This window comes from Portunus trituberculatus, chromosome 41 (assembly GCF_017591435.1).
Source record: "Portunus trituberculatus isolate SZX2019 chromosome 41, ASM1759143v1, whole genome shotgun sequence".
Classification (NCBI taxonomy): Eukaryota; Metazoa; Arthropoda; class Malacostraca; order Decapoda; family Portunidae; genus Portunus; species Portunus trituberculatus.
Genome location: NC_059295.1, coordinates 4741825 through 4769236, shown reverse-complemented (window position 1 = coordinate 4769236; position 27412 = coordinate 4741825). Strand labels below are relative to the sequence as shown.

Sequence of the window (27412 nt, the reverse complement as noted above, 5' to 3'; positions counted from 1 at the left end):
CAGTCCTATTTCCTTCCTTTCTTCATATGTTAGGTCCTTTAGTTCCGACACCAAGTTTGTAGCTATCTTCTGGATCTGTTCTAATCTTATATCCTTTTTTCAAGCTCGGTGACTACACCACTGCTGCATATTCCAACTTTGGATGTATCATGCTTGTCACCACCCATCAGGTGGTTGCAGGACAGTGAGACCCTCACGTTGACGCGATAATATATATATTTCAGTCAAAACCTGTTGACAAAGGCACTATGATAAAAAACAATACAATAAGCGCATTTCCCTTTGGCAAGGATGCAGGTGAAATAATTAGGACCCCTCGACGGGTCGAATCCTTATATTACACCCACATTCCCATCAAATGAGAACGGCTGTGATATAAGTACATATATGCTACATTATGTGAGACTAAATACATTATGCGACACTAAATACAATAAATACAATCATAGAATAGCGTGTGGGGTAAATACATATACGTCTGAAGGACAATGAACTTACGTGTTCGGGTCTACGGCACGTTACAAGGAGATGACGATGTTACTGTGTACTCTGCGATAGCTTGTTGAGGACTGCCCCTTGGTGTGGCCTGGCATGAGGCAGTGAACTCACCCTCTGACCTCATCCATTGACCCAGGAATTCTCTATCTATGAGACAGGACTCAACACTTCCTATCTTGTAAACAACTTCCATCGCTCTCTCTCTCTCGCTCTACTTCTCTCTCTCTCTCTCTCTCTCTCTCTCTCTCTCTCTCTCTCTCTCTCTCGATAACACTCCCCCTGTTGAGGCACTCGGACCTCGAAACCATGCTCATGGGGCGTCGTTGCGGTGGACACCTTCTAACTGGCAAAGTTTGGACACTGGGTGTGAGGATAGACTGTCTTCACCTTGACTTGGCGAACAAGGCCATCTTCATTTAGTATCTTTGTCTCATGTGTGTCCAATTGGTCCTTTGACACGTTACACAGGTCCGTAACACGCGATCAAGCAGCCGTCGGCATTTAGGAATCCAGTAGTTTTCGTGTAATGCCGCGAGTGTGTATTCACGGCCTGAGTGTCCAGTCTTGGTGGCATGTATTTCTTGCACAATAAGTTCCGTGAGTCTGTCCTCCCTCGGTAGCAGTATCGGGGTCTTTTGGTCTGTCAAGTGGCCGCCTACTCTGATCAAGCCATCCATGCCCAAATGGGTTTCTAATCGACTCATTTCACCGTGCCTTACACGCTGTGTCCCTTTTAATGTTTTAATTTCTTGAGAGAAGTGTTTCTCTCGCAGGCACTTCAATACCACAAGCCTTGCTTCTTCTACCTCTCTTGCCAAGAGTCTGTTACCTTGATGACATGTCCCATCTTTCTTCCCAACCAGCCATTGTAGGAATCTCTTAATCCATGCTACTCCTTTCAGGAGCCTATACCAAGAGGAGTATCTGTTCCATAATTTCTCCAGGATGTCTTGTCCTTGACTTACGTTAGTTGCCAGTACTGTAGTTTCCTTTTTCACTTCTGGGTCCTCATCAGTGAGATTTTGAATCTTTAAGTCGTTCCTTGGCCACTGACCTTCATCTAAAGAGAGAAAAGCTGGGCCGGCCCTTGAATCCATCTGCTGCTCCTCGAGAGATCCATTCCATTCAGGCCCCGACTGGCATCATCTGCCGGGTTTATTGACAAGGTCACATGCCTCCACTGTTCTGGGTTAGATTCTTCATGAATCGCCGAGATCCGGTTGCCCACAAAGACGTGAAAGTGTCGTTCAGTATTTCTAATATACTGTAAGACGGCTGTGCTGTCTGTCCAGAACGTTAGTGTTGATTCTTTGGTCAAGCTCTTTATGTATTTGTTTGTCTGCCCTTGTGGTCAATACTGCAGCACACAATTCAAGACGGGGTATGGTCTGTTGTTTCAGAGGGGCCAGCTTGGCCTTACCACACACAAAGGAGATTTGATGTGCTCCTTCTGCATTCGTCATCCTCAGGTATGACACCACGCCATAGGCACGCTGAGAAGTGTCGCTGAAGTGGTGCAGTTGTACGTCTGTCGTACTACCAGTCGTTTCATGTCGATAACATCGCGGAACGCATATGCGAGTAAGACAGGGAAGGTTAGTCAGCCACTTTTGCCAAGCTGTCATGGTTTTGTCAACTTATTTCTCATTCCATCCCGTTCTGCGTCTGCACTCTTCCTGGAAGATCATCTTTGCTCTTATGACACTAGGGTCAAGAAAACCCAAAGGGTCATATATAGAGCTGATCATGCTTAGGAGACCCAGCTTCGTCTCTGGTTTCTTTGGTATTCGGACTTGCACTGCTAATTCGTCCTCTTTCAGGTCCCACAGAATGCCCAGCGCTCGTACCGTGGGCAACTTGTCACCCAATAGGATTTCCTTCTCTCCCACAGCCTTCTCCGACTGTGGCACTTCCTTTTTGGTTACAGGACCATTTTGTGAGCCTGAATCCTCCCTTGTTTAACAACTTTCTGAGCCTATGAATGACAATTGTAGCTTTGCCTGGGATTCTACCGAGTGTAGTAGATCATCGACGTAGAAATTACGGCTTGCCTTCTGGATCTCCTCATGAAGATATTTGCCGTGATCTTGGAATGTTCGTTGTAGGGCAAATGCCGCACATGAAGGACTCCACACTCCCCCAAACAGATGTACCTTCATTCGGTACGTAGCAGGAGGCTTGGACATATGCTCATTGTTCCACCAGAGGAATCTCAGTGCGTCTCTGTGCTCCTGTGTCACAACTACTTGGTGGAACATAGCTTCGATATCTGCCATTATAGCTACCCTTTCTTGTCGAAATCTGAGGAGGACGCTCATCAAGTTGTTGTTAAGGTCAGGTCTTTGCATCACTTGACTGTTTAATGATAACGTCTTATAAGTGGCTGCACAATCAAAGACTATTCTCATCTTTTCTGGTTTCTTAGGATTTAGTACTGGATGATGTGGGAGATACCAAGTCTTGCCAGGTGTAGTATTGAGATTATAAAGAGGGAACTCGCTCAGAATGGCCTTCACTAAGTAAGCGTGACATTTCTTCTTGATATCGGACGAAGAGTTCCAGATGTTTCACATGACGTCTTCTAAGGCTCTCCAACCGTCGTTCGGCTAGGTCTTTGTTGTCCGGAAGGTCCGGGTTCTTGTTGCGAAATGGGATGGGAAGTTGGTAATGTCCATCCACTTGCACTACGTTCTCTGACCATAATTTTGTGACTCTTTTGTCTTCGACAGAGATGGGATCATCACAATTCTTGGTGGCATTTAGTTCCCATACAAGGTTGACTTGGTGATCCAGGTATTTTCTTTGATTTTCTGCAGTTGTCGTGGTGACGTGACTGTTCACTGCGGTTGCATCATGGCCGTCTAGTCCTATAGGGCCATTAATCGTCCAACCAAGAAGGGTGCGAGTTGTGAATGGTTCTCCATCCTTCCCAGATCTTACTTCTAGTGGTACTAGGGCTTGGGGTATATCTAAGCCTATTAAAAGTTCCACTTCCTTTGGATCATGGAACTGTGCAATGTCTCGAAGGTGAGACCACACTTCCATATCACTGGACCTTGCAACAGACCCTTTCAGAGAGGATGGGAGTTCTGTCACCACTATAACTTGGGGAATAAGAACAGTTCGGCTCTTCATTCCTGTGCTGGTCACCATTAAATCAAGTTGTTCAATGTTTAGCTGTGTATCTTCACACATAATTGTGCCAATAGTTAGCTGTACTGGCTCCCCTTTGGCTTGTAGGCGATCTACTAGACCACGCGTACAATAAGATCTATCACTACCTGAATCTAAGAGGGTGCCCGTAATGATGGAGTTTCTTGGGTCCTGGCTCTTAGCTCTCACCTTCACCTTTACAATGAGGAGAACTACTCTGTTTGGACTCCTACTCCTCAGTCACGCCTTATGATAGGGAGTACCCAGTGTTGAAACATCCTCATCTCCTGTTTGTCCAGCTCTGATCCATCTGAAAGGATCCTTCTTGTTCTTGTTAAGGGTCACCAGGGTGTTGAATTTATCTGTACTTTCTTTCTGTGAGGAACTGGTTGCTTCAGGATTGGCATCACTTGTGGATGGGTCTGGTGGCATAATGGCTGGTAGTGGCACCTGTCTTAATCTCTTATGAAGGGAAGGAGAGGTGTCTCCAAGGTGAGTTCTTTTTAGTTCTTGAGGAGCATCTGGGGGCCTCGTTGATCTGCTTTGAATACAGCTATCTATTGTATTTCCTGTGAAATGTAACAGGCGAGAATGAAATTCCAGGCAGCCATCAATACCACACAGCACCTTTCGGGGACATGTGATTATAGCCGAAGCATGACAAACACCGCTGCTCTCATCGCACTAGTGAGAGGTGGTTATTTATATTCATCTCAATGAAGTACCTACATGTATTGATGGGATGGTGTCCCTGACACAGTGGGCACTGTGTCTGACTTCTGTTCGTCACCCTTGACGTCGAGGTCATCAATCCCATAGTCTTCCTATTTGGTAGGGATTTATATGGCGAGTTTGCACGTTGTATATTTGAATCTTCTATCCGTTCTCCGTCCTTCTCAGCCTTTCTGAGCATGTTTTTTGTGAATGTTAACAGCCACTCAGCATCGCACGAGGTGCCCATGTTCAGTTCTTCATGTCTATATGACTCATCCACGTAGTCTTCTCTCAGTTTCCCTTTAAACCTCCCTGTTATGATGAGCATGGATGCATATGTTTCAATTTGTTTTAGTTCTCCCATAATTTTCAAGTTCCTCACGCAGGCGCTCAAGGCTTCCACGAAAAGGCCCAGGCCTTTGATATCGTTCATCCTCAAGTTGCTCCCTCACATACTCCTTTGATCAAGTGTTGAATGTATGTACGTTTGTTACCATGTCTGGTTTCCAGTAAGTCCCAGGATTCTTTATATCCTTCCTTGGGATCCTCTAGTTCCTGACAACCGCATAACTCTTGTTTTGCTGGGCCAGAATAGGCTGCAATCAGATATCCAAACCTTTGGCTTTCTGATATTCCATCCTCTTGAACGTGACCTTGGAATGCGCGCTTGAACGCCCAGTAATCTGCACAAGAGCCCTCGTTGATCGTGGGCAATGGCTTCTGAGAGAGTTTCAAGGTGGTTAGCAACTCCTTCATCCATCCCTCATTCCTTGAAGTGACAGTCAGTTCCTGGTTTCCAGGTGGTTTTGATGACCTGGTTGAGTTATTATTGCCCCCCTCCTGTCTGCTTGTAGAGGGTGTAGTCAGGTTGGTCAGGCCAGTACAGCCTCAGGCACTACTCTCATACTCCCCCTGGTGAGACTGTCTCGGTTCGGACACTGAAGAGAAGGACAAGTTGCCTTCACACCCAGAAGCCGTTTCTGATTCAGTAATAGGAGAGATTTCTTTAGCAGTCAAGGTTGACATCACTCTACTATGTCCTGTTTTTTTCCCTGCACATAGCTGATTTACACTTTCAGTGAAGCTTCTTACTACGGTCGACATGTGAGTAAACATCTGTTGTATTTGTGGACTGCGTTCAAACAGCTGTTCCGTGATATCCAGATTCTCAGACAGTGTAGTCGGGTTCAAGTTCTTCTCACTTTGCCATGGATGTGTGACGGTATGTGGCAGTCTTTCAGTTCTACCATCTGTTGATTCCAGGCCTTCCTCCATCATTGGCTCCAGGCCTATGTCCCCAGGAACGATATCTGTTGGCTCCAGCTCAGGTGAGCTGGCCTTCTCAGATTTGTTTTCTTCCATGTTGGAAGGTAGTGCTGTCAGTAGATGATAACGATGATGTTTGTAGGCTTCCTCCAAGTTTACTATGAGTACTGGCAGCAAAGGTTACACACCATATGTGTGTCAGCAGAGGGTACACACCATACATGTGTCTGCAGAATTATGCATCATACGTGCGTCAGCAGGTAGGCTTCCTCCACGTTTACTATGGGTACTGGCAGCAAAGATTACACACCATACATGTGTCAGCAGAGGGTACACACCATATGTGTCTCCGCAGAATTACGCACTATACGTGTGTCAGCAGACATTACACACCATATGTGTGTCAGCAGAAATTACGCATGAGTGGCTCAGTAACCCAATACCGGTGCCTTGGTGAACGCGCAGGCAGCAGTGAAGACACTCTCATCACTTGATCCCTACACTACAAATAACATACAAGCAGGTTGTGAAATACGATAGATAAATCCTTTAGAAAGTTCCTGGCATCGTCTAAACGTCCCATTCATCTATCATAGCTCTTTCTAACTCAGCATCTATAAAGAGAGAGAGAGAGAGAGAGAGAGAGAAACTCGATCTCACGACTTAATCCTTTGTCGCTGGTGCCTGTCAATGTGCTTGTCACTCTTTAACACACTTCTTACCCTTATAAACACAAGTCAACAATTACTAATATTTACACTGACTGCGGAATGTGAGAAGTAAATCCCGTAGAGTTTCATTCATTGGGTACGTAGGTACGTTTACTGTTTGTCACCATTCCCTATCCCTTATACACACATAACACAATTAACGATCACCACTGTACAAACTGGGTATGGAGTATGCTAAGTGAATCCCGTAGAGTTTCACTGGATGCACGTAAATATGTGCTTGTAACTGTTTGTCGTCATTCAATTATACACACACATACACACGAGTAACAATCACTGATGCACAAACTGGTTGTTGAGTATGACAAGTGGATCTCGTAGAGTGTTACTGAGTGTACATAGTGCACATAAATATGATGTTCATCACTGCTTGTCACTGTGTCACTGGAGGCCTGCATATATCCCGCTTCACCATTGTCGTCACTGTCGTGTCGTCGTGGACCACGTTTTCACTGTTACCACCCATCAGGTGGTTGCAGGACAGTGAGACCCTCACATTATATATATATATATATATATATATATATATATATATATATATATATATATATATATATATATATATATATATATATATTTCGGTCAAAACCTGTTGACAAAGGCACTATGATAAAAAAACAATACAATAAGCGCATTCCCCTTTGGCAAGGATGCAGGTGAAATAATTAGGACCCCTCGACGGGTCGAATCCTTATATTACACCCACATTCCCACCAAATGAGAACGGCTGTGATATAAGTACGTATATGCTACATTATGTGAGACTAAATACATTATGCGACACTAAATACAATAAATACAATCATAGAATAGCGTGTGGGGTAAATACGTATACGTCTGAAGGACAATGAACTTACGTGTTCGGGTCTACGGCACGTTACAAGGAGATGACGATGTTACTGTGTACTTTGCGATAGTTTGTTGAGGACTGCCCCTTGGTGTGGCCTAGCATGAGGCAGTGAACTCACCCTCTGACCTCATCCGTTGGCCCAGAATTCTCTATCTATGAGACAGGATTCAACATGTAAACAACTTCCATCGCTCTCTCTCGATAACAATGCTCGTAATAATTTTTTTCATCATATTTTTGTCTAAGTACTGAAATGTCACTCTAATATTAGTCAACATTTTATATGATGATCCAAATATCTTAATTATGTGTTTCTCAGGGTTCAAATTTTCTTCTATAACAACTGAGGTAGCTGCGATGGCGAGTGGACGTGTTGTGTGTGCGCTCCGTTTTTGGCTGTTGGTTTTATAGTTAGCGAGTGGTGTTTGTGCTTGGTGTCTGTGTGTGGTGCTTTTGAGTGTTAGTGAAGTGAAAGTGTGTACTGCAAGTGTTAGATTAGAGTGAAATAGTGGTTAGAATCAGTGTTTGTGAGTTAGTATTTTGGTAGAGCGGGGAGACTAGCTTGTAACCGTCAAGTTGACCTTGAAAGAGGATTAGTTGACCTCATTTAGGGCCCCCACCACCGCGGTTTCCCCACCCCGCCGTCACCAAGTATTTTTATTTGTTTGTGAGTTAACAGATTGTAAATTAGTATGGCGGTAGCTACTGAGGTATATCAGTGTGTGATTGAGTGCGTGAAAGAGAGTGTTGAGGTGGGATTGGGCGAGTTTGTTGTGTGTGAGATGTGTGGGCATGACACTTTTCTGAGTGTATGGTGTGTAGGCTCAAGAGCGAGAATTTAGTTCTTTCTCTTGAGCACCGAGAATTGCGAGAGGAAATGAGAAAGCTAAGTGAGGGGAAAAGTGCGAACGAAGTTCTCATCTTTGAGTTGAAGGAGAAGGTTAAGAGGCTTGGGGAGTCAGTGGAAAAAAATTAGGCAGATCAGTGTTAGGCCGAAGGTTCGACTTTCTGAGGGCGACAAGGTGGCTTGGCCCTCTGTCGGGAAGAGCAGAGTGGGGAAGAGGGAGCAGGCGAGCCAGACTGGGAAAGATAGTAGTCAGGATGGACAGAGATGGCAGGTTGCGAGGGGAAGGAAAGCGGAGGCAGTTAGGGAGGATAGGACTAAACCTGTTGAGTGTGAAAATAGGTTCGGTTTGTTGGAGGGGGAGGGGGAGAGTGAGAGTGGAGTGAATGAGGTGGTTGTGGTGAGTGAAAGGAGAGAGAAGGGGGTAGAGGAGAGGAGGAGGGTTGTGCCTAGCACACCTCAGGTGTGTGTGGTGGGTGACTCTCAGGTTAGGTACTTAGATAGCACTTTCTGTGGGAAAGACAGGGATAGGAGGACGAACGTGTGTATGTCTGGTGCAGGTGTGAAGGCAGTGAGTGAGGAGGTGCAGAAGAGAGTTGGGGGGATGGAGAGGGAGGGTGTAGTAGTTTTGCACGTAGGTGGGAACGATGTCAGAGCAGGTGGGTCGGAGGAGTTAGTGGCAAGATTTCGGGAAATGTTAGGCAAGATAAGGGAGAGTGGTAGGAGGTGTGTAGTGTCAGGAATCTTGCCTCGTGTGTATGTTAGCAGGGAATGGTTGTATAGAGCCATTGGTGTGAATGATCAGGTAAAAGGGATGTATTTACCTATTTGTATTTACCTATTTGTGTATTACAGGGCCCGAGCTAAGCTCTCTGTGTCCTGTCTCCTTGTCCATTCCTGTCATATCTCTCTTACATCTGATTGACACACACCGCGTCAACGACATGACTGCTCAGTTTATTCCACTTATCAATGCTACGATGCGGGAAACTGTATTTTCTCACGTCATTTAGACAGATGTCCTTTATTAGCTTTTTTCCATGTCCTCGGAGATAATTACTTGTGGTCACCTTTATCAACTCTCTATCCAGTGTGTCAATCTTGTTCACCAATTTGTACATAGTTATCATGTCTCCTCTTGGATAGGATAAACAGAGATAGTGAAAAGATTAGGAAAGATTTCCAGGTGCAAATAGGAGAGAATAAGATTAGGATTCCAAATAAGGAGACAGCATCTAGGAAGGTAGCAGGACTTAAATGTTTTTATGTAAATGCCAGGAGTCTTAGGAACAAGAAGGACGAGTTATCTAGTTATATAGTTGAGGAGGACTTAGATGTTGTATGTGTCACAGAGGCATGGGTAAATGAGGAAAAGTTTAGGGAAAATAGGAAAGAATATGAAGTAGATGGATACATTATGTATTTACACCAGAGAATTGGTAGGATAGGTGGAGGAGTAGTTATTTATGTAAAAAATCCTTCATTTCCAGTCAGGTTAATGGTATTAAGGTAGATAACAGAGTAGAGTCCTTATGGCTGGATGTTAGAGTAAACAAAAGTAAGGTTATTAGAGTAGGAGCTTTTATAGACCACCTAACCAGTCAGCAGATGTAGACAACCTTATGGTAGATGAGATAAATAGGGGTGTACTAGTCAGACAATTATCTTAGGGATTTTAATCTTAAGTCAGTAAACTGGGAGAGGATGGTAGGAGATGCTAGTGAAAATAAGTTTATGGAAAGTTTTCAGGATAACTATTTAGTGCAGATGGTAGATAAACCTACTAGGGGGAGGAAGGTTTTAGACATAGTACTAACAAATATTGAGCATTGTTTAAAGGAAGTTGAGGTAGGAGAGACTTTAGCAAACAGTGACCATCATATAATTAGATTTATCATTAATTCCAGTAGGGATAATATAGTGAATAAGACTAGAGTCCCAAACTATCAGAAAGGCAATTATGGTAGGTTACGTCAGTTATTAGGAGAGGTAAACTGGAAAGATAGTTTTGGAAATAAAACTGCACAGGAGATGTGGGATATTTTTAAGGTTGTAGTAAAGGGTATAGTGATGCAGTGTATCCCTTACAAAGATATAAGGCAGAGAAACAGGAAGCCATTATGGTGGACTCACGAGATAGGTAGACAGATCAGAGAGAAGAAAAGGGCATATAGAGAGTTGCAGAAAAGTGGGGAAGATGTAGATTTGATTAGGTACAGACAGGTCAGGGATGATTTGAGTAAGGTTATAAAAAAAAGTAAAAGGCAGGCAGAGATAAAACTAGCTAGAGCTGGGAGTAAAGATCCCCAAAAATTATATAGTTATTACAAGGTCAGTGATAAAAGAAATAAGGATAGGATTGGACCACTCAGAAAAGATGGTGTAGTAGTGGATCAAAATGAAGACATAGTAGAATTATTGAATGAACAATTTTCTTCAGTATTTACTAGGAAAGAATAGGAAATCCTGTTACAAACAGTGCGATGAGTAGTTTAAGAGCTTTAGAAAATATTGATATAAAACCGGGAATTATTAGGAAATTTATTCTTGAACTAGACGATAGGAAAGCTAGTGGTCCTGATGAGCTACATGCCAGAGTACTTAGGAGGGTGTAGACAGTATTTCTGAAGCACTTAAGTTAATCTTTGAAAGATCACTTAGGTTTGCTGAGATACCTCAGGACTGGAAGTTAGCTAATGTTACTCCAATATTTAAAAAGGTAGGAAGGATGATGCGAATAATTATAGACCGATCAGTTTAACTAGTATAGTATGTAAGATACTAGAGAAAATCATTAAGGGTAGTATTTGGGAGCATTTAAATGAGAATAGATTAATTAGAGATACCCAACATGGCTTTAGATCAGGGAGGTCCTGTCTTACAAATTTGCTCGATATCTTAGAATATATTACCAAGGAGTTAGATGATGGAAATAGCATAGATGTTATATATCTAGATTTTAGCAAGGCGTTTGATAAGGTACCGCATAGGAGGCTAGTGTACAAATTGAGACTACATGGGATAGGGGTAGGTTAGTTGATTGGATTAGTGAATGGCTTTCTGATAGGAAACAGAGAGTAGTATTAAATGGGGCAATGTCTGAGTGGAAGGAAGTGGTTAGTGGGTACCCCAAGGATCAGTGCTAGGACCTCTTCTTTTCTTGGTGTACATTAACGATTTAGATATAGGAATTAGTAGCAAAGTATCAAAGTTTGCAGATGATACTAAGATAGCATGTGCAGTACAGGGTGAAAAGGACAATTACAGAATAAAACGAGACCTGGACAGGCTGATAGCATGGGCAGACAGGTGGCAGATGGAGTTTAATTCTAAAAAGTGTCAGGTTATGCATTTAGGTAAAGACAACACAAACTTTAGCTATGAGATGGAGGGATGTTGGCTAGAGGCAGTAGAGGAAGGAAAGGATTTAGGAGTAGTGATAGACAGGACTATGAAATTTTCAAAGCAATGTTTAGAAGTAAGAAATAGGGCAAATAAGATACTGAGTTTTATAAATAGAAATGTTAGTTATAAAAGTAAGGAAGTGATGTATAGCTTATATAATTCCTATGTTAGGCCCCATTTAGAGTATTGCATACAGGCCTGGTCACCCCATTATAGGCAGGATATCAACATGTTAGAAGCAGTTCAGAGAAGAGCAACTAGGATGATACCAGCATTAAAGTGCCTGGAGTATAAAGATAGATTAAAGGAATTAAACATGTTTTCATTTGAGAGGAGATGTATAAGAGGGGATATGATAGAGTTATTTAAAATGTTCTCAGATACAAACTACATAGATGTGAGATCTTTCTTTACCTTAGAGGAGGAAGTAGGACTAGAAATCATGGCAGGAAGATTAGAAAGCAAGGCTGCAGGTTAGATATAAGAAAATATTTCTTTAGTCATAGGGTGGTAGACTTCTGGAATGCATTGCCAGAGAGGGTTGTAAATAGCACTAGTTTGACAATGTTTAAAACAGATTAGATAAGCACTTAAATTTATTAGATTTATAATTATGTATAGCGCTGCATGATAGTTTTTATAAGAAATTTACTATAGTTAAACAAGACATGATCCCCATGTATGGGGATCACAGATTGTAGAGGATTTCGCTGCAGGACTTAGCCCTGTTAATGGGCCAAATATTTAGAATTAGTATATAATGTATTGTGTACTTGTAAGTGTATCTTTAAGTACTGATGACGAGGTCGTTGTGCGACTGATACAGGATAACCTAGATGGGTCCTGGTGGCCCTTTGTTATCCTATTATTTATGTTATGTTATGTTATGTTAACTCCCAGATTGTTTTTCTCTTTGGTCCTCATTATTTGCTCCTCTCCCATCATATAGTTCCATACTGGTCTTCTCTTACTCTTTCCTAATTTCATTACCTGACATTTCTTGGCATTGAACTCCTTTCACTTCTTACTCCACTCATAAATTTTGCTTATATCTTCCTGCAGCAGCAAACAGTCCTCTTGGGTCTTGATTATTCTTAACAATTTTGTATCATCAGCAAACAAATTTATATAACTGGTTACCCCATTCTGTATGTTATTTATATATAGCTGGAACATAATGGGGGCTAACACTGACCCTTATGGCACTCCACTTGTTGCTTTACTCCAAGATGAGTATGTATCTCTGATTGTAATTCTCATCTCTCTGTCCTTCAAGTAATCCCTTATCCAAACTGACAAAGTTCCTCTCAGTCCTCCTATGCTCTCTAAACTTTTAAAGTAGTCTGTTGTGAGGAACTTTATCAAGAGCCTTGATTGTGTTAAGGTATACTGTGTTCACCTATCCAATCCTTCTTTCTATTACTCTTGAGTAAAAACTTAATAAATTCGACACACATGACCTTCCTGTCTGTTTGATATAACCTGTTCTTCCAAATACTTAACCTATTTTTCCTTGATAACAATTTCATATATATTCTCCACAACACTTGTAAGTGACACTGGTCTGTAATTTAATGGATCAATTGACTTTCCTCTTTCAAATATCAGGATTATGTTGGCTCTCTTCAATTCCAATAGTACTCTCCCTTCTTTTAATGAACCTGTAACCATTTCCCAAATTGGTTCTAACAGCTGCTCTTTACATTCCTTTAGTGCCTAGCCTGATACATCATCTGGCCCCATCGCTTTTCTGACATCCCAATTTTCTTGTAGTCTTCCAATATCATCTTTGTGCACTATGATTTCATGCAATCTTTCACAATGCAATGTCCTATTTGGTTCTGTAAATTCCTCTTCTTCAGTGAACAAAGTTTTGAAGCTCTCATTCATTATTTCACACATTTCCTTTGCTGTTTAGTATGTCTTTCCTCCTTTAATTATTTTTTCTGTTGTGTCATTATTCTTCATCTTACCATTTATATATTTGTACAAAAGCTTGGGTTCATCTTTGCTTTTTCACACCACATCTTTCTCAAAGTCTCTTTCTACCTTTCTCCTTACTCTAATATATTTATTTCTTGCATCCTGTCTGTTGTTTTCATTTCTCTGCTTTTTGAGTTTTTCCAAGCTTTATCTTTTTCCTTTCTAGCTTTTATATATCTGCCATTGTAACAAGCATGTATACTTTTCTTTACTCTATAGATTTCTTCACTACTACTTATATTTCTATAGGAATATTTCATATTTCCCCTGTATTGTCCTTCCGTTCATAATGTTCCTCCATTCAATATTAGCAAAAAATTTTCTCAACTTTTCAGAATCTGCTCTTGCATAATTTAATCTCTCTTTTTTGTAGTCTTCTTTATATCCTATCCCATCCTCTTCCTGCACTTCCAACACTAATGTTACATGATCACTTCTTCCCATTGGACTAAGGTATTGTATACTGGGAAGGGACTCTGGCTTCTTTGTGAATACTAGGTCAAGCAATGATGGTTCTTCTCCTCTGTACCATGTTGATTCTTCCACCCACTGATCCAGTGTAACACCTCCTTGCTCCAGGATCCAACATTACCCATTACTTCCATCTCTCTCCAGTTAACTCTTTTACAGTTAAAGTCTCCTATTAATAGTATTTTTCCATCTTTTCTTATCTTATTATCTAAGCACTTAATCACGTCTCTTTGCATTTCCTTAAGTTCCTCAGTTCTTCATTTCTTTGATGGCACATACGTAACTATGATTTTCTGTTTTTCCAATTCCTCTGTCTTGATTGTTACTCCCATTACTTCCACCATGCCATCACCATATTGCACTTCCTCCACACATACTCGTATATTATAATTGGCAGTTGAGGCAACAACAGATAAGGCCTGGAAATTGGGAAGAGTGGAGGAGTACAAACAGGTGTGGATTAAGAAAAATAGGACCAAGGAGGATAGAGACAAAATAAATTAGTTAAGAAGAGAAACAAGTGAAAAAAAAAAAAAAAAAAAATATATATATATATATATATATATATATATATATATATATATATATATATATATATATATATAGAGAGAGAGAGAGAGAGAGAGAGAGAGAGAGAAAATTTGTTGTTTTTGTGTGTGTGTGTGTGTGTGTGTGTGTGTGTGTGTGTGTTTACCTAATTGTATTTACCTAATTGTAACATACGGAAAAGAGCTATGCTCGTGTTGTCCCGCTCCATATCTATTAATGTCCAGCTTTTTCTTAAAATCATGAATATTCCTTGCGTTGACCACTTCCACGTCTAAACTATTCCATGCTTCCACCCTTCTATGAGGGAAGCTATATTTTTCACATCTCTCCTATAAGTGGCCATTTTAGTTTTTTCCCATGCCCTCTCGACATTCTTCCATTCCACATACACAGATCTTCCCTATCCATTTTTCCATGCCAATCATCACTCTGTATATTGCTATCAGGTCTCCCTTTCTCTCTGTTTTCCAGGGTTGGAAGTTGCATTCTTTTCAGTCTGTCTTCATAAGTCAAATCTCTTAAGTCAGGCACCATTTTCGTTGCAGCCCTCTGTACTTTCTCTAGTTTCCTTATGTGTTTCTTTAAGTTCGAGCCCACTGTATTGTTGCATATTCAAGCCTCGGTCTTATCATTGCAGTAATTATTTTCTTCATCATTTCTTCATCTAGATATACGAACGCCACTCTTATGTTCCTCAATAAGTTCAATACTTCTCCAATTATTTTGTTTATATGTCTCTCTGGCGATAGGTCATTGGTAATTGTCACCCCAAGGTCTTTTTCTTCATGACTGGTTTTATGTCTTCATTTCCTATCTTGTACATACTCCTGATTCTTCTTTCACTCTTGCCAAACTCTATTTTCTTGCATTTTGTCGTGTTGAACTCCATTTGCCATGTACAGCTCCATTTCCATATTCTGTCCAAGTCTTCCTGGAGTAGTTCGCAATCTTTGTCACATCTCACTTTTCGTAACAATTTTGCATCGTCTGCAAATAGGCTCACATAACTGGACACCCCATCCACCATGTCATTTATGTAGACTGCGAACATTACTGGTGCCAACACTGATCCCTGTGGAACTCCACTCTCCACCAATCCCCATTCTGATGGTCTGTCCTTAATTATTGTTCTCATTTCTCTTCCTACCAAAAGTCTTCCATCCATTTTAGTAAACTGCCATGCACTCCTCCTACCATTTCAAGTTTCCAGATCAGTCTCTGGTGTGGTACCTTATCAAAGGCCTTTTTTAAATCCAGATATATTCCATCAGCCCAACCATCTCTTTCCTGTATTACATCTATCACCCTCGAATAGTAACATATCAGGTTTGTCGTGCATGAACGCCCTTTCCTAAAACCAAATTGACACTCACAAAGTATGTCATTTTTCTCCAAGAAGTCTGTCCATCTAGTCTTCACCACCCTCTCACACATCTTAGCTACCACACTTGTAAGTGACACTGGTCTATAGTTCAATGGGTCTCTCTTGTTACCTGATTTATAGATTGGGACAATGTTAGCTCTTTTCCAGTCTTGGGGCACTACACCTTCCCTTAATGAGGCATCAATTACTTCACAAACTTTTTCTGCCAATTGCTCCCTGCATTCTCTTAAAATCCATCCTGATACCCCATCAGGTCCCACAGCTTTTCTCACTTCTAAACTCCCCATCATGTTCTTGATCTCCTCCACAGTTACTTGAAACTCCTTCATAATCCCTTTCTGTTCCATTACCAGTGGTTTGTCAAAAGCAGTCTCCTTTGTGAATACCTTCCGAAAGCATCCATTCATAGCCTCTGCCATTTCCTGGGATCTTCACTGCATACTCCATTTACTTCTAAACTTTCAATACTTTCTCTATTTTTGATGTTGTTGTTCACATGTCTGTAAAAAGCCTTGGTTGGTCTTTACATTTATCAATTATATCCTTTTCTTGTTTCTTTCTTTCTTCTCTTCTAATCAACACATATTCATTTCTTGCTCTTTTGTAACTTTCCCACTGCTTAATCCGTCTTTTCCTTCTCCACCTCTTCCATGCATCCTCTTTTCTTGTTCTAGCCTTTTCACATCTATCGTTAAACCAGTCCTGCTTTCCAACTTCTCTATGTTGTCTTATTGGTACAAATTTTTCTCACCTTCTTTGTATATTTTTATAAATTCCTTCCACTTTTCATTTGCTCCTTAGCACTCTTGAATTTCATCCAATTTGTCTCTTGAAAGAATTTCTTTAGGTTTCCAAAATCTGTCTTGGCATAATTCCATCTTCCCACTTTATATTCTTCATTTCTTCTAGATTTCTCTTCGTCTATCACCTTGAACTCCAAAACTGCATGATCACTCTTTGCTAAAGGGCACTCCACCCTCATCTCCTCAATGACCATTGGCTCTGTACTAAAGACCAAGTCCAGTCTTGACGATGCTCCCTCTCCTCCAAACCTAGTATCTTCTTTGACCCACTGAGTTAACACATTTTCCATTGCCAGTGTCAATAGTGTATTTCCCATGTTGTCTCTGATCCTTCCATTGACCAGTCCTCCCAACACACCTCTTTACAATTAAAATCTCCCATCATTATAGTTCGTTCACAGCCACCCAACATTTCTTCCAGACATGTTCCTGTATCACTTATCATTTCTTCATATTCCTGTACTGACCATGCATTTGTCTTAGGTGGTACGTACACCACTATGTAGTGCCTCTTTTTCCTTCATTAGTTTCTGCTCTGATCTTTAGCACTTCTGCCTTTCCCATACCTTTTTCACTTGATCCACCTTTATATCTTTTTAACCAGCAACATCACTCCTCCTCCCATCTTACCTACTCTATTTCTTTTCCAAACGTTATATTTCCTTCTCCAACCTTCATCAGGTCTTCTCCTCTCTCAGTTTTGTTTCAGTAAGACCCACAATATCTGGGTTCTTGTCCCTCAAGTAATCGTTGAGTTCTAAAATCCCGATATCACTCCATTTATGTTGGAATACATTACATTTCGCTCATATGTAAGTTTCTTTAGTCCTTTCTTGCTGTACTTTTCTGGGTTATGAACCACTTCCTCAGTCTCATATCCAAGATTCTCCAGAAAACTCTTTCTTCTCCTCTTCTGTCCTCTCTTCATTTTTTTCAAAGCCTCCTTTCTCAACTCATTTAACATTTCTCTTTCCTTTTCACCGAGATCTCTTCTCAACCAAATCTTCCTTGTTGTTTCCTGCTGGGCTAGCCTCCATGACTTCTCCACCAATTCATCTACATCCTTTTGTGACTTAAGTTTGATTCTTATTGGCCTCATACCTTCTCTTGTGAACTTTCCAATTCTATGGAAGTCCTCTATTTCTTGTACTAGGTCTTTTCCCTCCTCCTGCACCACATTAATGATATTATTTATCACCTTTTTTATGTTTTTCTCTCTCTCCATTTTACTCGGTGTCTTATCCTCCTCCACACCAAATATCACCACACATCTCTTTTTGTCTACAGTTTCCCTCACCAATGTCTCATTTGACTTAATAACCTTCACGAATGTTACAAGGCGGGACGGGACGCATGTAACTTATCTTTCGAGAGGGAGAGATGGAGAGAGAGAGAGAGAGAGAGAGAGAGAGAGAGAGAGAGAGAGAGAGAGAGAGAGAGAGAGAGAGAGAGAGAGAGAGAGAGATCAGAAGTGGAGAAAAAGAAATTCTTTTGGAGGGTCATGGACATGAGATTGAGGAAATGATATATGAGAGAGGAGGCTGCTGAGGAGACAAATTAAAAGTTGCTCTCACAAACTTAAATGGTTTAATGTCAGCTATGTTTGAATTAAATGATTATTTACAAGAAGTAAAACAGATATTATGGGAATTATTGAAACTAAACTGGAGAGTGATGTGAAGGTCCTAGAGAATGGTGATAGAAAATACAATATATGGCTAAGAAAAAGAGAAAACAAGCAAGGTGGAAGTGTGATGCTCCTAGTGAAAAAATAGCTAACACTAGAGTCAACTACATGTGGGCAGAGCAATGCTGAGGTGCTTGAAGTGAAGTTAAAAAGGAACCTGGAAAGATGCCTCAGTATTATGGTGACCTATGTTCCTCCAAAAAACAACTTTTGGGGTAAAAAAGAATACAGAAAGGAATTAGAAAGCACAAAAGCAAGTCTATCTAAGTTAATTCTTTAACTGCATTACATATTACTTACATGCATTATCAATTAGATGAATAAATGGAATATTAAAGGGTTTATTGTAAGCACAAATATATTCATGATAATTATGGCAAACATTTAAAGCCTACTACCATCAGTGAACCATGCAGCAACTGATAAAGGGCACAGATGGGCTTGGCAAGCCCACTATCAGAGAATGGTGGAAGTCGTATAACATCAAGCACACCTTAGATAACATCAAGTCCTCTTGGGACGAAGTGAAGACGACTACCATGAACTTGGTGTGGAATAAAGTATGGCCAAAATGTGTACATGACTTCCTAGGCTTCGCTGAAGACGACATCGGTGCGATCAGAAATGACATAGTAAATCTGTACCATAGGGCTGGCTTCGATGAAGTTGATGATTATGATGTTCAAGATTTTTTGGAAAGCCATGCTGAATCTCTCTTAAAATGGTGAACTTATAGAGCTAGACAAGGCATCACAGGAGGCAGAAAAAGAGGGAGACAAGGAAGAAGAACTTGTGCGTGGCCTGGACATCAAAACTCTTAGAGAATGTCTTAGTGGTACCGAAAAAGCTCTGGAAACCTTGAAGGAATGTGACCCAAATCCTGCCAGGAGTAGCAAAGTGGCTCATGAGGAAGTCAAAACAACAGTAGAGGAAATACAGAATAGTTTGGATAAACTGGAAGTAAAGAAAGCAATGGGACCTGATGGGATACTAAACTGGGTTTTAAAAGAATGCAGGTCATAGCTAGCTAAGGTGATCCACAATATCATCAGCACCACCTTGTTGGAAGGAACTTTACCCAAGGACTGGAAAAAGGCAGGTATTATCCCAATCTTCAAGGTCTGGAACAAGAAAAACCCATTATATTATTGACCGGTATCAATGACAAGTGTGGTAGTAAAAATTTACGAGAGAATAATCAAGAACAGGTGGGTGAAATTACTGGAAGAAAACAGTGATAACAGAGAAACAACTTGAATTCTGAGAGGGAAGATCCTGTACAACTAATTTGTTGAATCTTTACTCAAGAGTAGTGGATATAGAGAATGTGAGAGATGGATTGGGTGGTTGCTTATACTTGGATCTAAAAATGGCTTTTGACAAAGTACCATACAAAAGGTTAATATGGAAATTGAAAAGTATAGGAGGACTGGGAGGATCATTATTAAGGTGGATGACTGGCTTTTTGATGGGCAGAGAAATAAGGACAGTTGTAAGAGGTGAAAAGTCAAATTGGAGATATGTAATAAGTGGAGTCCTGCAAGGTTCAGTGCTAGCACCAATCATGTTTGCTGTTTATTTTCACGACATGCTGGAAGGAGTAACTAACTACATAAGTCTCTTTGCTATGATGCAAAGATCATGAGGAGTCTCAAATCAAGAGGACTGTGAAGCACTAAATCAAGACTTATTGAAAAAACGTGAATGGTCATTGAAGTGGAACATGGAGTTTAATGCTAAGAAATGTAGTATGATTGAGTTTGGAAGGAGTGCTAGAGGAATAAAAGGTACTTATTACCTGGGAAATAAAGAAATTGATAAAAAGAGAGAAGAAAAGGACCGGGGAGTAACCATTTCTAACAGCATGTCATTTGAAAAATATATTAACAAGATCACAGGAGAAACCTATAATCTACTTAGAAATATCAGAGCAGCATTTACATACATCAATGAAGGTATGATAAAAAGTTGATAACAACACGTTTGGAGTATGCAGCATTAGTGTGGTCACCAAATCTAAGAAAAGACATCAGGAAACTGGAAAGAATCCAGAAAGCTGCAACAAAAATCTCTACAAATCTAAGTGAATATAATTATGAAGAGAGGTTTGAAAAACTGGGACTAACTACACTGGAGGAAAGGAGGGAGAGAAGCGATAGGATAGCACTATATAGGATATTGGAAGGGATAGAGAAGCTGGACAGAGATGATCTAGTAAAATGCTATGAGGAGCACTACAGGACATGGAAGAAAACCAAAAGTGTGGGATTGCAGAAGACAAAAAAATACAGCTTTCCTCACAGATATATTCCAGTGTGGAACAAACTTGATGATGAAATGGTGTGTGGAAGGACCATACATAAACTTAGCAAAATTTTTATAGAAATGGATCAGGAGGCAGGACAGCATGAGCCTAGTGTGGCTCTTTTCTTGTATCTCACACACACACACACACACACACACACACACACACACGAGACGCGGTAGAGGAAGCACGCAATACCATCGCTCCCAAGAATCAGCTGATCTTCACTACCTTTGTTTGGGTTTGCAGTGGCCTGGGCGAAAAGTGTGGACTCATTTTTTTTCATGAATACAGTGTTAAATAATAATGATTGAGAAAGAGATTCCATCTAAATGCAGGTATGTGACAAGGGAAAGAATGAAAGCTGATGATGACAATGTTGGTGAGAGAGAAAGAGAATTTGAAGGCTTTGATACGGCGCAAACTTCACTATTTGATAGAGTCTTGACTATCGAACGTAAATTAGATAAATTGATAAAGGAGAGTATGGGAATGAAAGAGAATGAAGAACAGGATAAAGAGCTCCAGAAATTCAAAGAAAGGATAAAAAGTGTGGAAGAAAATGAAACTAAGCTAAGAACTGAAAATGAAGAATTAAAAGTCCAAATAGCGAACTACAAGAAATTGATGGAAGAAGGACTCGGTAAAGCTGAGAAAGAAAAAGGGAAGCTAAAAGATCTAGTTAACAAAGAAGAAGAAAGAGTACAAGACGTGATTAAAAAAGAAGTACAAGCATAGAGAATCCAAGACAAGAAAGACAATGAATCATTTCATGAAGTATTTCAAGAACAGTTAAAATAAAGAGAAGAAAATATGACAAGCAAAATTATAGGAGTCCTCAAGAAAAAAGAAAATTTAGTAAGAGAAATTGCGGAAAAAAAGAAGAGTGTAATTATTTTTGGACTGAGAGAAAAAAAATGTTAAATATAGACCAAGAAGAGAAAAAAAGACGAAATGAAATCAGTAAAAGACCTACTAAAACATCTGAATGACGAGGATAGACAGAACTTAGAAGAGGAAGTAGAAGAAATCCATAGAATGGGACCATATCAAGAAGGAACAGTGAGACCAATTAAGATATTACTAAAATCACAAGCAGCAGCAGAAGAAGTACTATATAGAAAAACGAAACTCAGAGAAACAGAAGGTTGCAAAGATATATATATAAGAAAAATAGAAACGAGGAGGAAAGGAAGAGACACAATGAACTGGTGGCAGAAGCAAGAGAAAAAATAATGAAAGGTCAGAGGAGGAGAAGAAGGCATTTTTGGAGAATTATAGGAGACAGGATAAGGAAATGGTATATAAAGAGAAAGAAGAGAAAAAATGGAGCAAGTTTAACTAAAATGATAAGAACAAGAGATTAAAATGATGTATACAAACATAGATGGGATTTTATCTAGTAAATTAGAATTAAGAGATTACATAAAGAAAGAAGAACCAGATATTGTATGCCTGGTGGAAACAAAGTTAAATGAGGCAATAAAAATAGACATAGATAAAAGGTATAATATATGGAGGAGAGACAGAGTGGGTAAAGGAGGAGGAGGAGTCATGATGATGTTAAGGAAGGAGATAGTGGTAAATCAAGTGGAGTTTGGGGAAGGAAAATCAGAAATACTGTATGTTAAGATACATATTGATAAAAAGGAGTTAACAATCATTGGAACATATGTGCTACCAAAAACAAACTCATGGACTAACCAAGAATATAGAGACATGATAGATGACACAATAAGGAGTCTTACAAGAATCATTAAGGAAAGGAGAAAAGTGATATTGGTAGGAGATTTCAACTGTAAGGAGGTAGACTGGGAAAATTATGAAAGTGGTATGGAGGAAGATGCCTGAGGAGATAGATTCCTGAACCTAATGATAGATAATTTGATGGTCCAAAGAGTAAAGGAAAACACAAGATTCAGAGGAAACGATGAGCCGGCAAGATTAGACCTAGTTTTTACAAGGGATATACCAATTAACGATGATATAAGATACAAGTGCCCATTGGGAAAGAATGACCATGTAATATTAGAAATGGATATAGAACAAGGAAAGGAAGATAGAGATGAATCATACAAAGGAGACCGATTAAATTACAGAAAGGCTGATATTGAGAATCTCAAGAACTATTTTAAAAACGTAAACTGGGAGGAGATGGAAAACTCATTAACGGTTCAAGAGAAATATAACTTATTTTTGGAAATATACAAAACTGGGGTCAGGGAATATGTCCCGAAATATAGACCTAAAGAAGAAGGAAAGAAAGATTGGTTTAATGCAAGATGTGCTAGGGCAAAGGAGAAACGAGATGGAGCATGGAAAAGGTGGAGAAGAAACAGAAATCCAGAAAATAAGGAAAACTTCAAAACAGCAAGAAATGAATATGCTAAGGTGAGAAAGGAAGAAAAAAGGAACTATGAAAAGGATATTGTCAAAAAATGTAAGGAACAACCAAAATTGTTCTACAGATTCATAAATGGAAAAATAAGATAAAAAGAAACAATAGAAAGGTTAAAAGGAGAAAACAGAATGGTGGAAGACCCAAAAAGCATGGCAGAACTGTTAAATAGTAAATTTCATGAGGTCTTTACTAAGGAATCCAAATTTGAAAGACCACAGGGTAATAGAGAGACAGTCTATATGAAAGAGATTAAAGTAACCAAGCTTGAAATAAAAAAGTTGATGACGGAATTAGATGAAGAGAAGGCAGTGGGACCGAATGAAGTCTCGGGCAGAATACTGGAAGAATGTAGGGAAGAACTAGCAAGTCCAATATACAACATCATAAAATGCTCAATTGAAAATAGAACAGTGCCAGTGGAATGGAACAGAGCTGAGGTGGTTACCATACATAAGAGTGGAAGGAAGGAAGAACCTCTAAATTACAGACCAGTATCACTAACTAGTGTAATATGCAAGATGTGTGAAAAAGTAATAAAGAAGCAATGGATTGAGTTTCTTGAAGACAACAAAATATTATCAAATAGCCAATTTGGTTTTAGAAAAGGTCGGTCATGTGTAACAAATTTATTGAGTTTCTACTCTAGAATAGTTGATAAAGTACAAGAGAGAGAGGGATGGGTTGACTGTATTTATTTAGATCTAAAAAAGGCGTTTCATAAAGTACCACATGAAAGATTACTATGGAAGTTAGAGGAGAAGGGTGGCTTAAAAGGAAGCACATTGAGATGGATGAAGAATTACTTAAGGGGGAGAGAAATAAGGACGATAGTTAAAGATATGAAGTCCAAGTGGAGAACAGTAGACAGCAGAGTGCCACAAGGGTTATTATTAGTGCCAATACTTTTTCTCATATATATAAATGACATGCCAGAAGGAGTGAACAGCTACATAAATCTGTTTGCGGACGATGCGAAACTGTGCAGAGTCATTAAACAAAAAGAGGATTGTGAAATACTACAGGAAGACTTAAACAAGATCTGGAAATGGAGCAAAAAATGGGAGATGGAATTTAATGTGGACAAAAGCCATGTCGTGGAAATGGGAAAAAGTGAAAGACGACCAGTGGAAATCTATAAGATGGGAGATGGAGTAGAACTAGAAAAAGTAAAAAAGGAAAAGCACTTGGGAGTGACAATAGAAGAAAATAATCAACCGGTAAGCCATATTGATAGAATTTTCAGAGACGTATAATTTGCTAAGGAATATTGGAGTAGCATTTCACTATATGGACAAGAAAATGATGAAGAAATTGATAAGTACTAAAATAAGACTTAGATTGGAATATGCAGGAGTTGTGTGGACTCCCCATAAAAAGAAACATAAGAAAATTAGAGAGACTACAAAAAATGGCTACAAGAATGGTTCCAGAATTTAAAGGGATGACATATGATAGAAAAGGGCGTTCATGCACGACAAACCTGATATGTTACTATTCGAGGGTGATAGATGTAATACAGGAAAGAGATGGTTGGGCTGATGGAATATATCTGGATTTAAAAAAGGCCTTTGATAAGGTACCACACCGGAGACTGATCTGGAAACTTGAAATGGTAGGAGGAGTGCATGGCAGTTTACTAAAATGGATGGAAGACTTTTTGGTAGGAAGAGAAATGAGAACAATAATTAAGGACAGACCATCAGAATGGGGCTTGGTGGAGAGTGGAGTTCCACAGGGATCAGTGTTGGCACCAGTAATGTTTGGGTCTACATAAATGACATGGTGGATGGGGTGTCCAGTTATGTGAGCCTATTTGCAGACGATGCAAAATTGTTAAGAAAAGTGAGATGTGACAAAGATTGCGAACTACTCCAGGAAGACTTGGACAGAATATGGAAATGGAGCTGTACATGGCAAATGGAGTTCAACACGACAAAATGCAAGAAATTAGAGTTTGGCAAGAGTGAAAGAAGAATCAGGAGTATGTACAAGATAGGAAATGAAGACATAAAACCAGTCATGAAGAAAAGACCTTGGGGTGACAATTACCAATGACCTATCGCCAGAGAGACATATAAACAAAATAATTGGAGAAGTATTGAACTTATTGAGGAACATAAGATTGGCGTCAGATATTTAGATGAAGAAATGATGAAGAAAATAATTACTGCAATGATAAGACCAAGGCTTGAATATGCAACAATACAGTGGGCTCGAACTTAAAGAAACACATAAGGAAACTAGAGAAAGTACAGAGGGCTGCAACAAAAATGGTGCCTGACTTAAGAGATTTGACTTATGAAGACAGACTGAACAGAATGCAACTTCCGACCCTTGAAAACAGAAGAGAAAGGGGAGACCTGATAGCAATATACAGAGTGATGATTGGCATGGAAAAATGGATAGGGAAGATCTGTGTATGTGGAATGAAAGAATGTCGAGAGGGCATGGGAAAAAACTAAAATGGCCACTTGTAGGAGAGATGTGAAAAATATAGCTTCCTCATAGAAGGGTGGAAGCATGGAATAGTTTAGACGTGGAAGTGGTCAACGCAAGGAATATTCATGATTTTAAGAAAAAGCTGGACATTAGTAGATATGGAGACGGGACAGTACGAGCATAGCTCTTTTCCCGTATGTTACAATTAGGTAAATACAATTAGGTAAATACACACACACATATGACAAGCAAAATGATAGGAGTCCTCAAGAAAAAAGAAAATTTAGTAAGAGAAATTGCGGAAAAAAAGAAGTGTAATTATTTTTGGACTGAAAGAAAAAAATGTTAAATATAGACCAAGAAGGGAAAAAGACGAAATGAAATCAGTAAAAGACGTACTAAAACATCTGAATGACGAGGATAGACAGAACTTAGAAGAGGAAGTAGAAGAAATCCATAGAATGGGACCATATCAAGAAGGAACAGTGAGACCAATTAAGATATTACTAAAATCACAAGCAGCAGCAGAAGAAGTACTATATAGAAAAACGAAACTCAGAGAAACAGAAGGTTGCAAAGATATATATATAAAGAAAAATAGAAACGAGGAGGAAAGGAAGAGACACAATGAACTGGTGGCAGAAGCAAGAGAAAAAAATAATGAAAGGTCAGAGGAGGAGAAGAAGGCATTTTTTTGGAGAATTATAGGAGACAGGATAAGGAAATGGTATATAAAAGAGAAAGAAGAGAAAAGAATGGAGCAAGTTTAACTAAAATGATAAGAACAAGAGATTAAAAATGATGTATACAAACATAGATGGGATTTTATCTAGTAAATTAGAATTAAGAGATTACATAAAGAAAGAAGAACCAGATATTGTATGCCTGGTGGAAACAAAGTTAAATGAGGCAATAAAATAGACATAGATAAAAGGTATAATATATGGAGGAGAGACAGAGTGGGTAAAGGAGGAGGAGTCATGATGATGTTAAGGAAGGAGATAGTGGTAAATCAAGTGGAGTTTGGGAAGGAAAATCAGAAATACTGTATGTTAAGATGCATATTAACAAAAAGGAGTTAACAATCATTGGAACATATGTGCCACCAAAACAAACTCATGGACTAACCAAGAATATAGAGACATGATAGATGACACAATAAGGAGTCTTACAAGAATCATTAAGGAAAGGAGAAAAGTGATATTGATAGGAGATTTCAACTGTAAGGAGGTAGACTGGGAAAATTATGAAAGTGGTATGGGGAAGATGCCTGGGAGATAGATTCCTGAACCTAATGATAGATAATTTGATGGTCCAAAGAGTAAAGGAAAACACAAGATTCAGAGGAAATGATGAGCCGGCAAGATTAGACCTAGTTTTTACAAGGGATATACCAATTAACGATGATATAAGATACAAGTGCCCATTGGGAAAGAGTGACCATGTAATATTAGAGATGGATATAGAAGAAGGAAAGGAAGATAGAGATGAATCATACAAAGGAGACCGATTAAATTACAGAAAGGCTGATATTGAGAATCTCAAGAACTATTTTAAAACGTAAACTGGGAGGAGATGGAAAACTCATTAACGGTTCAAGAGAAATATAACTTATTTTTGGAAATATACAAAACTGGGGTCAGGGAATATGTTCCGAAATATAGACCTAAAGAAGAAGGAAAGAAAGATTGGTTTAATGCAAGATGTGCTAGGGCAAAGGAGAAACGAGATGGAGCATGGAAAAGGTGGAGAAGAAACAGAAATCCAGAAAATAAGGAAAACTTCAAAACAGCAAGAAATGAATATGCTAAGGTGAGAAAGGAAGAAGAAAAGAACTATGAAAAGGACATTGTCGAAAAATGTAAGGAACAACCAAAATTGTTCTACAGATTCATAAATGGAAAAATAAGACAAAAAGAAACAATAGAA

The 27412-nt window shown here is 39.5% G+C and overlaps 3 protein-coding genes across 3 annotated transcripts; all 3 read right to left on the bottom strand.

The window, feature by feature from the left end:
• Window positions 1-808: 808 nt before the first annotated feature.
• LOC123516436 lies at window positions 809-2774 on the bottom strand. Its single transcript, XM_045275713.1, has 5 exons — window positions 2550-2774; window positions 2170-2411; window positions 1857-2004; window positions 963-1634; window positions 809-841 (listed from the first exon to the last, which is right to left on the bottom strand). The coding sequence occupies exons 1-5, from the start codon at window positions 2772-2774 to the stop codon at window positions 809-811; spliced, it is 1320 nt and encodes a 439-aa protein (XP_045131648.1).
• Window positions 2775-2979: 205 nt separating this feature from the next.
• On the bottom strand, window positions 2980-4798 carry LOC123516435. Its single transcript, XM_045275712.1, has 3 exons — window positions 4337-4798; window positions 3928-4113; window positions 2980-3846 (listed from the first exon to the last, which is right to left on the bottom strand). The coding sequence occupies exons 1-3, from the start codon at window positions 4796-4798 to the stop codon at window positions 2980-2982; spliced, it is 1515 nt and encodes a 504-aa protein (XP_045131647.1).
• Window positions 4799-4800: 2 nt separating this feature from the next.
• LOC123516434 lies at window positions 4801-5121 on the bottom strand. Its single transcript, XM_045275711.1, has one exon. It carries the CDS (start codon window positions 5119-5121, stop codon window positions 4801-4803), a length of 321 nt encoding a protein of 106 aa, XP_045131646.1.
• Between the last annotated feature and the right edge of the window lie 22291 nt (window positions 5122-27412).

Bases quoted from the DNA above. Each gene is read 5' to 3' on its own strand.
- LOC123516436 (XM_045275713.1), bottom strand. From the start codon at position 2,774: ATGGCAGATATCGAAGCTATGTTCCACCAAGTAGTTGTGACACAGGAG. The intron at 2,412-2,549 runs GCAAGCCGTAAT...GTAACCAAAAAG, and splicing joins TTCATGAGGAGATCCAGAAG to GAAGTGCCACAGTCGGAGAA. The intron at 1,635-1,856 runs GTATTGACCACA...AGATGATGCCAG, and splicing joins GTCTTGAATTGTGTGCTGCA to TCGGGGCCTGAATGGAATGG.
- LOC123516434 (XM_045275711.1), bottom strand. From the start codon at position 5,121: ATGAAGGAGTTGCTAACCACCTTGAAACTCTCTCAGAAGCCATTGCCC.
- LOC123516435 (XM_045275712.1), bottom strand. From the start codon at position 4,798: ATGAACGATATCAAAGGCCTGGGCCTTTTCGTGGAAGCCTTGAGCGCC. The intron at 4,114-4,336 runs GTGCGATGAGAG...TCCCTTCATAAG, and splicing joins TAAATAACCACCTCTCACTA to AGATTAAGACAGGTGCCACT. The intron at 3,847-3,927 runs GTTTCAACACTG...CTCATTGTAAAG, and splicing joins GACAAACAGGAGATGAGGAT to GTGAAGGTGAGAGCTAAGAG.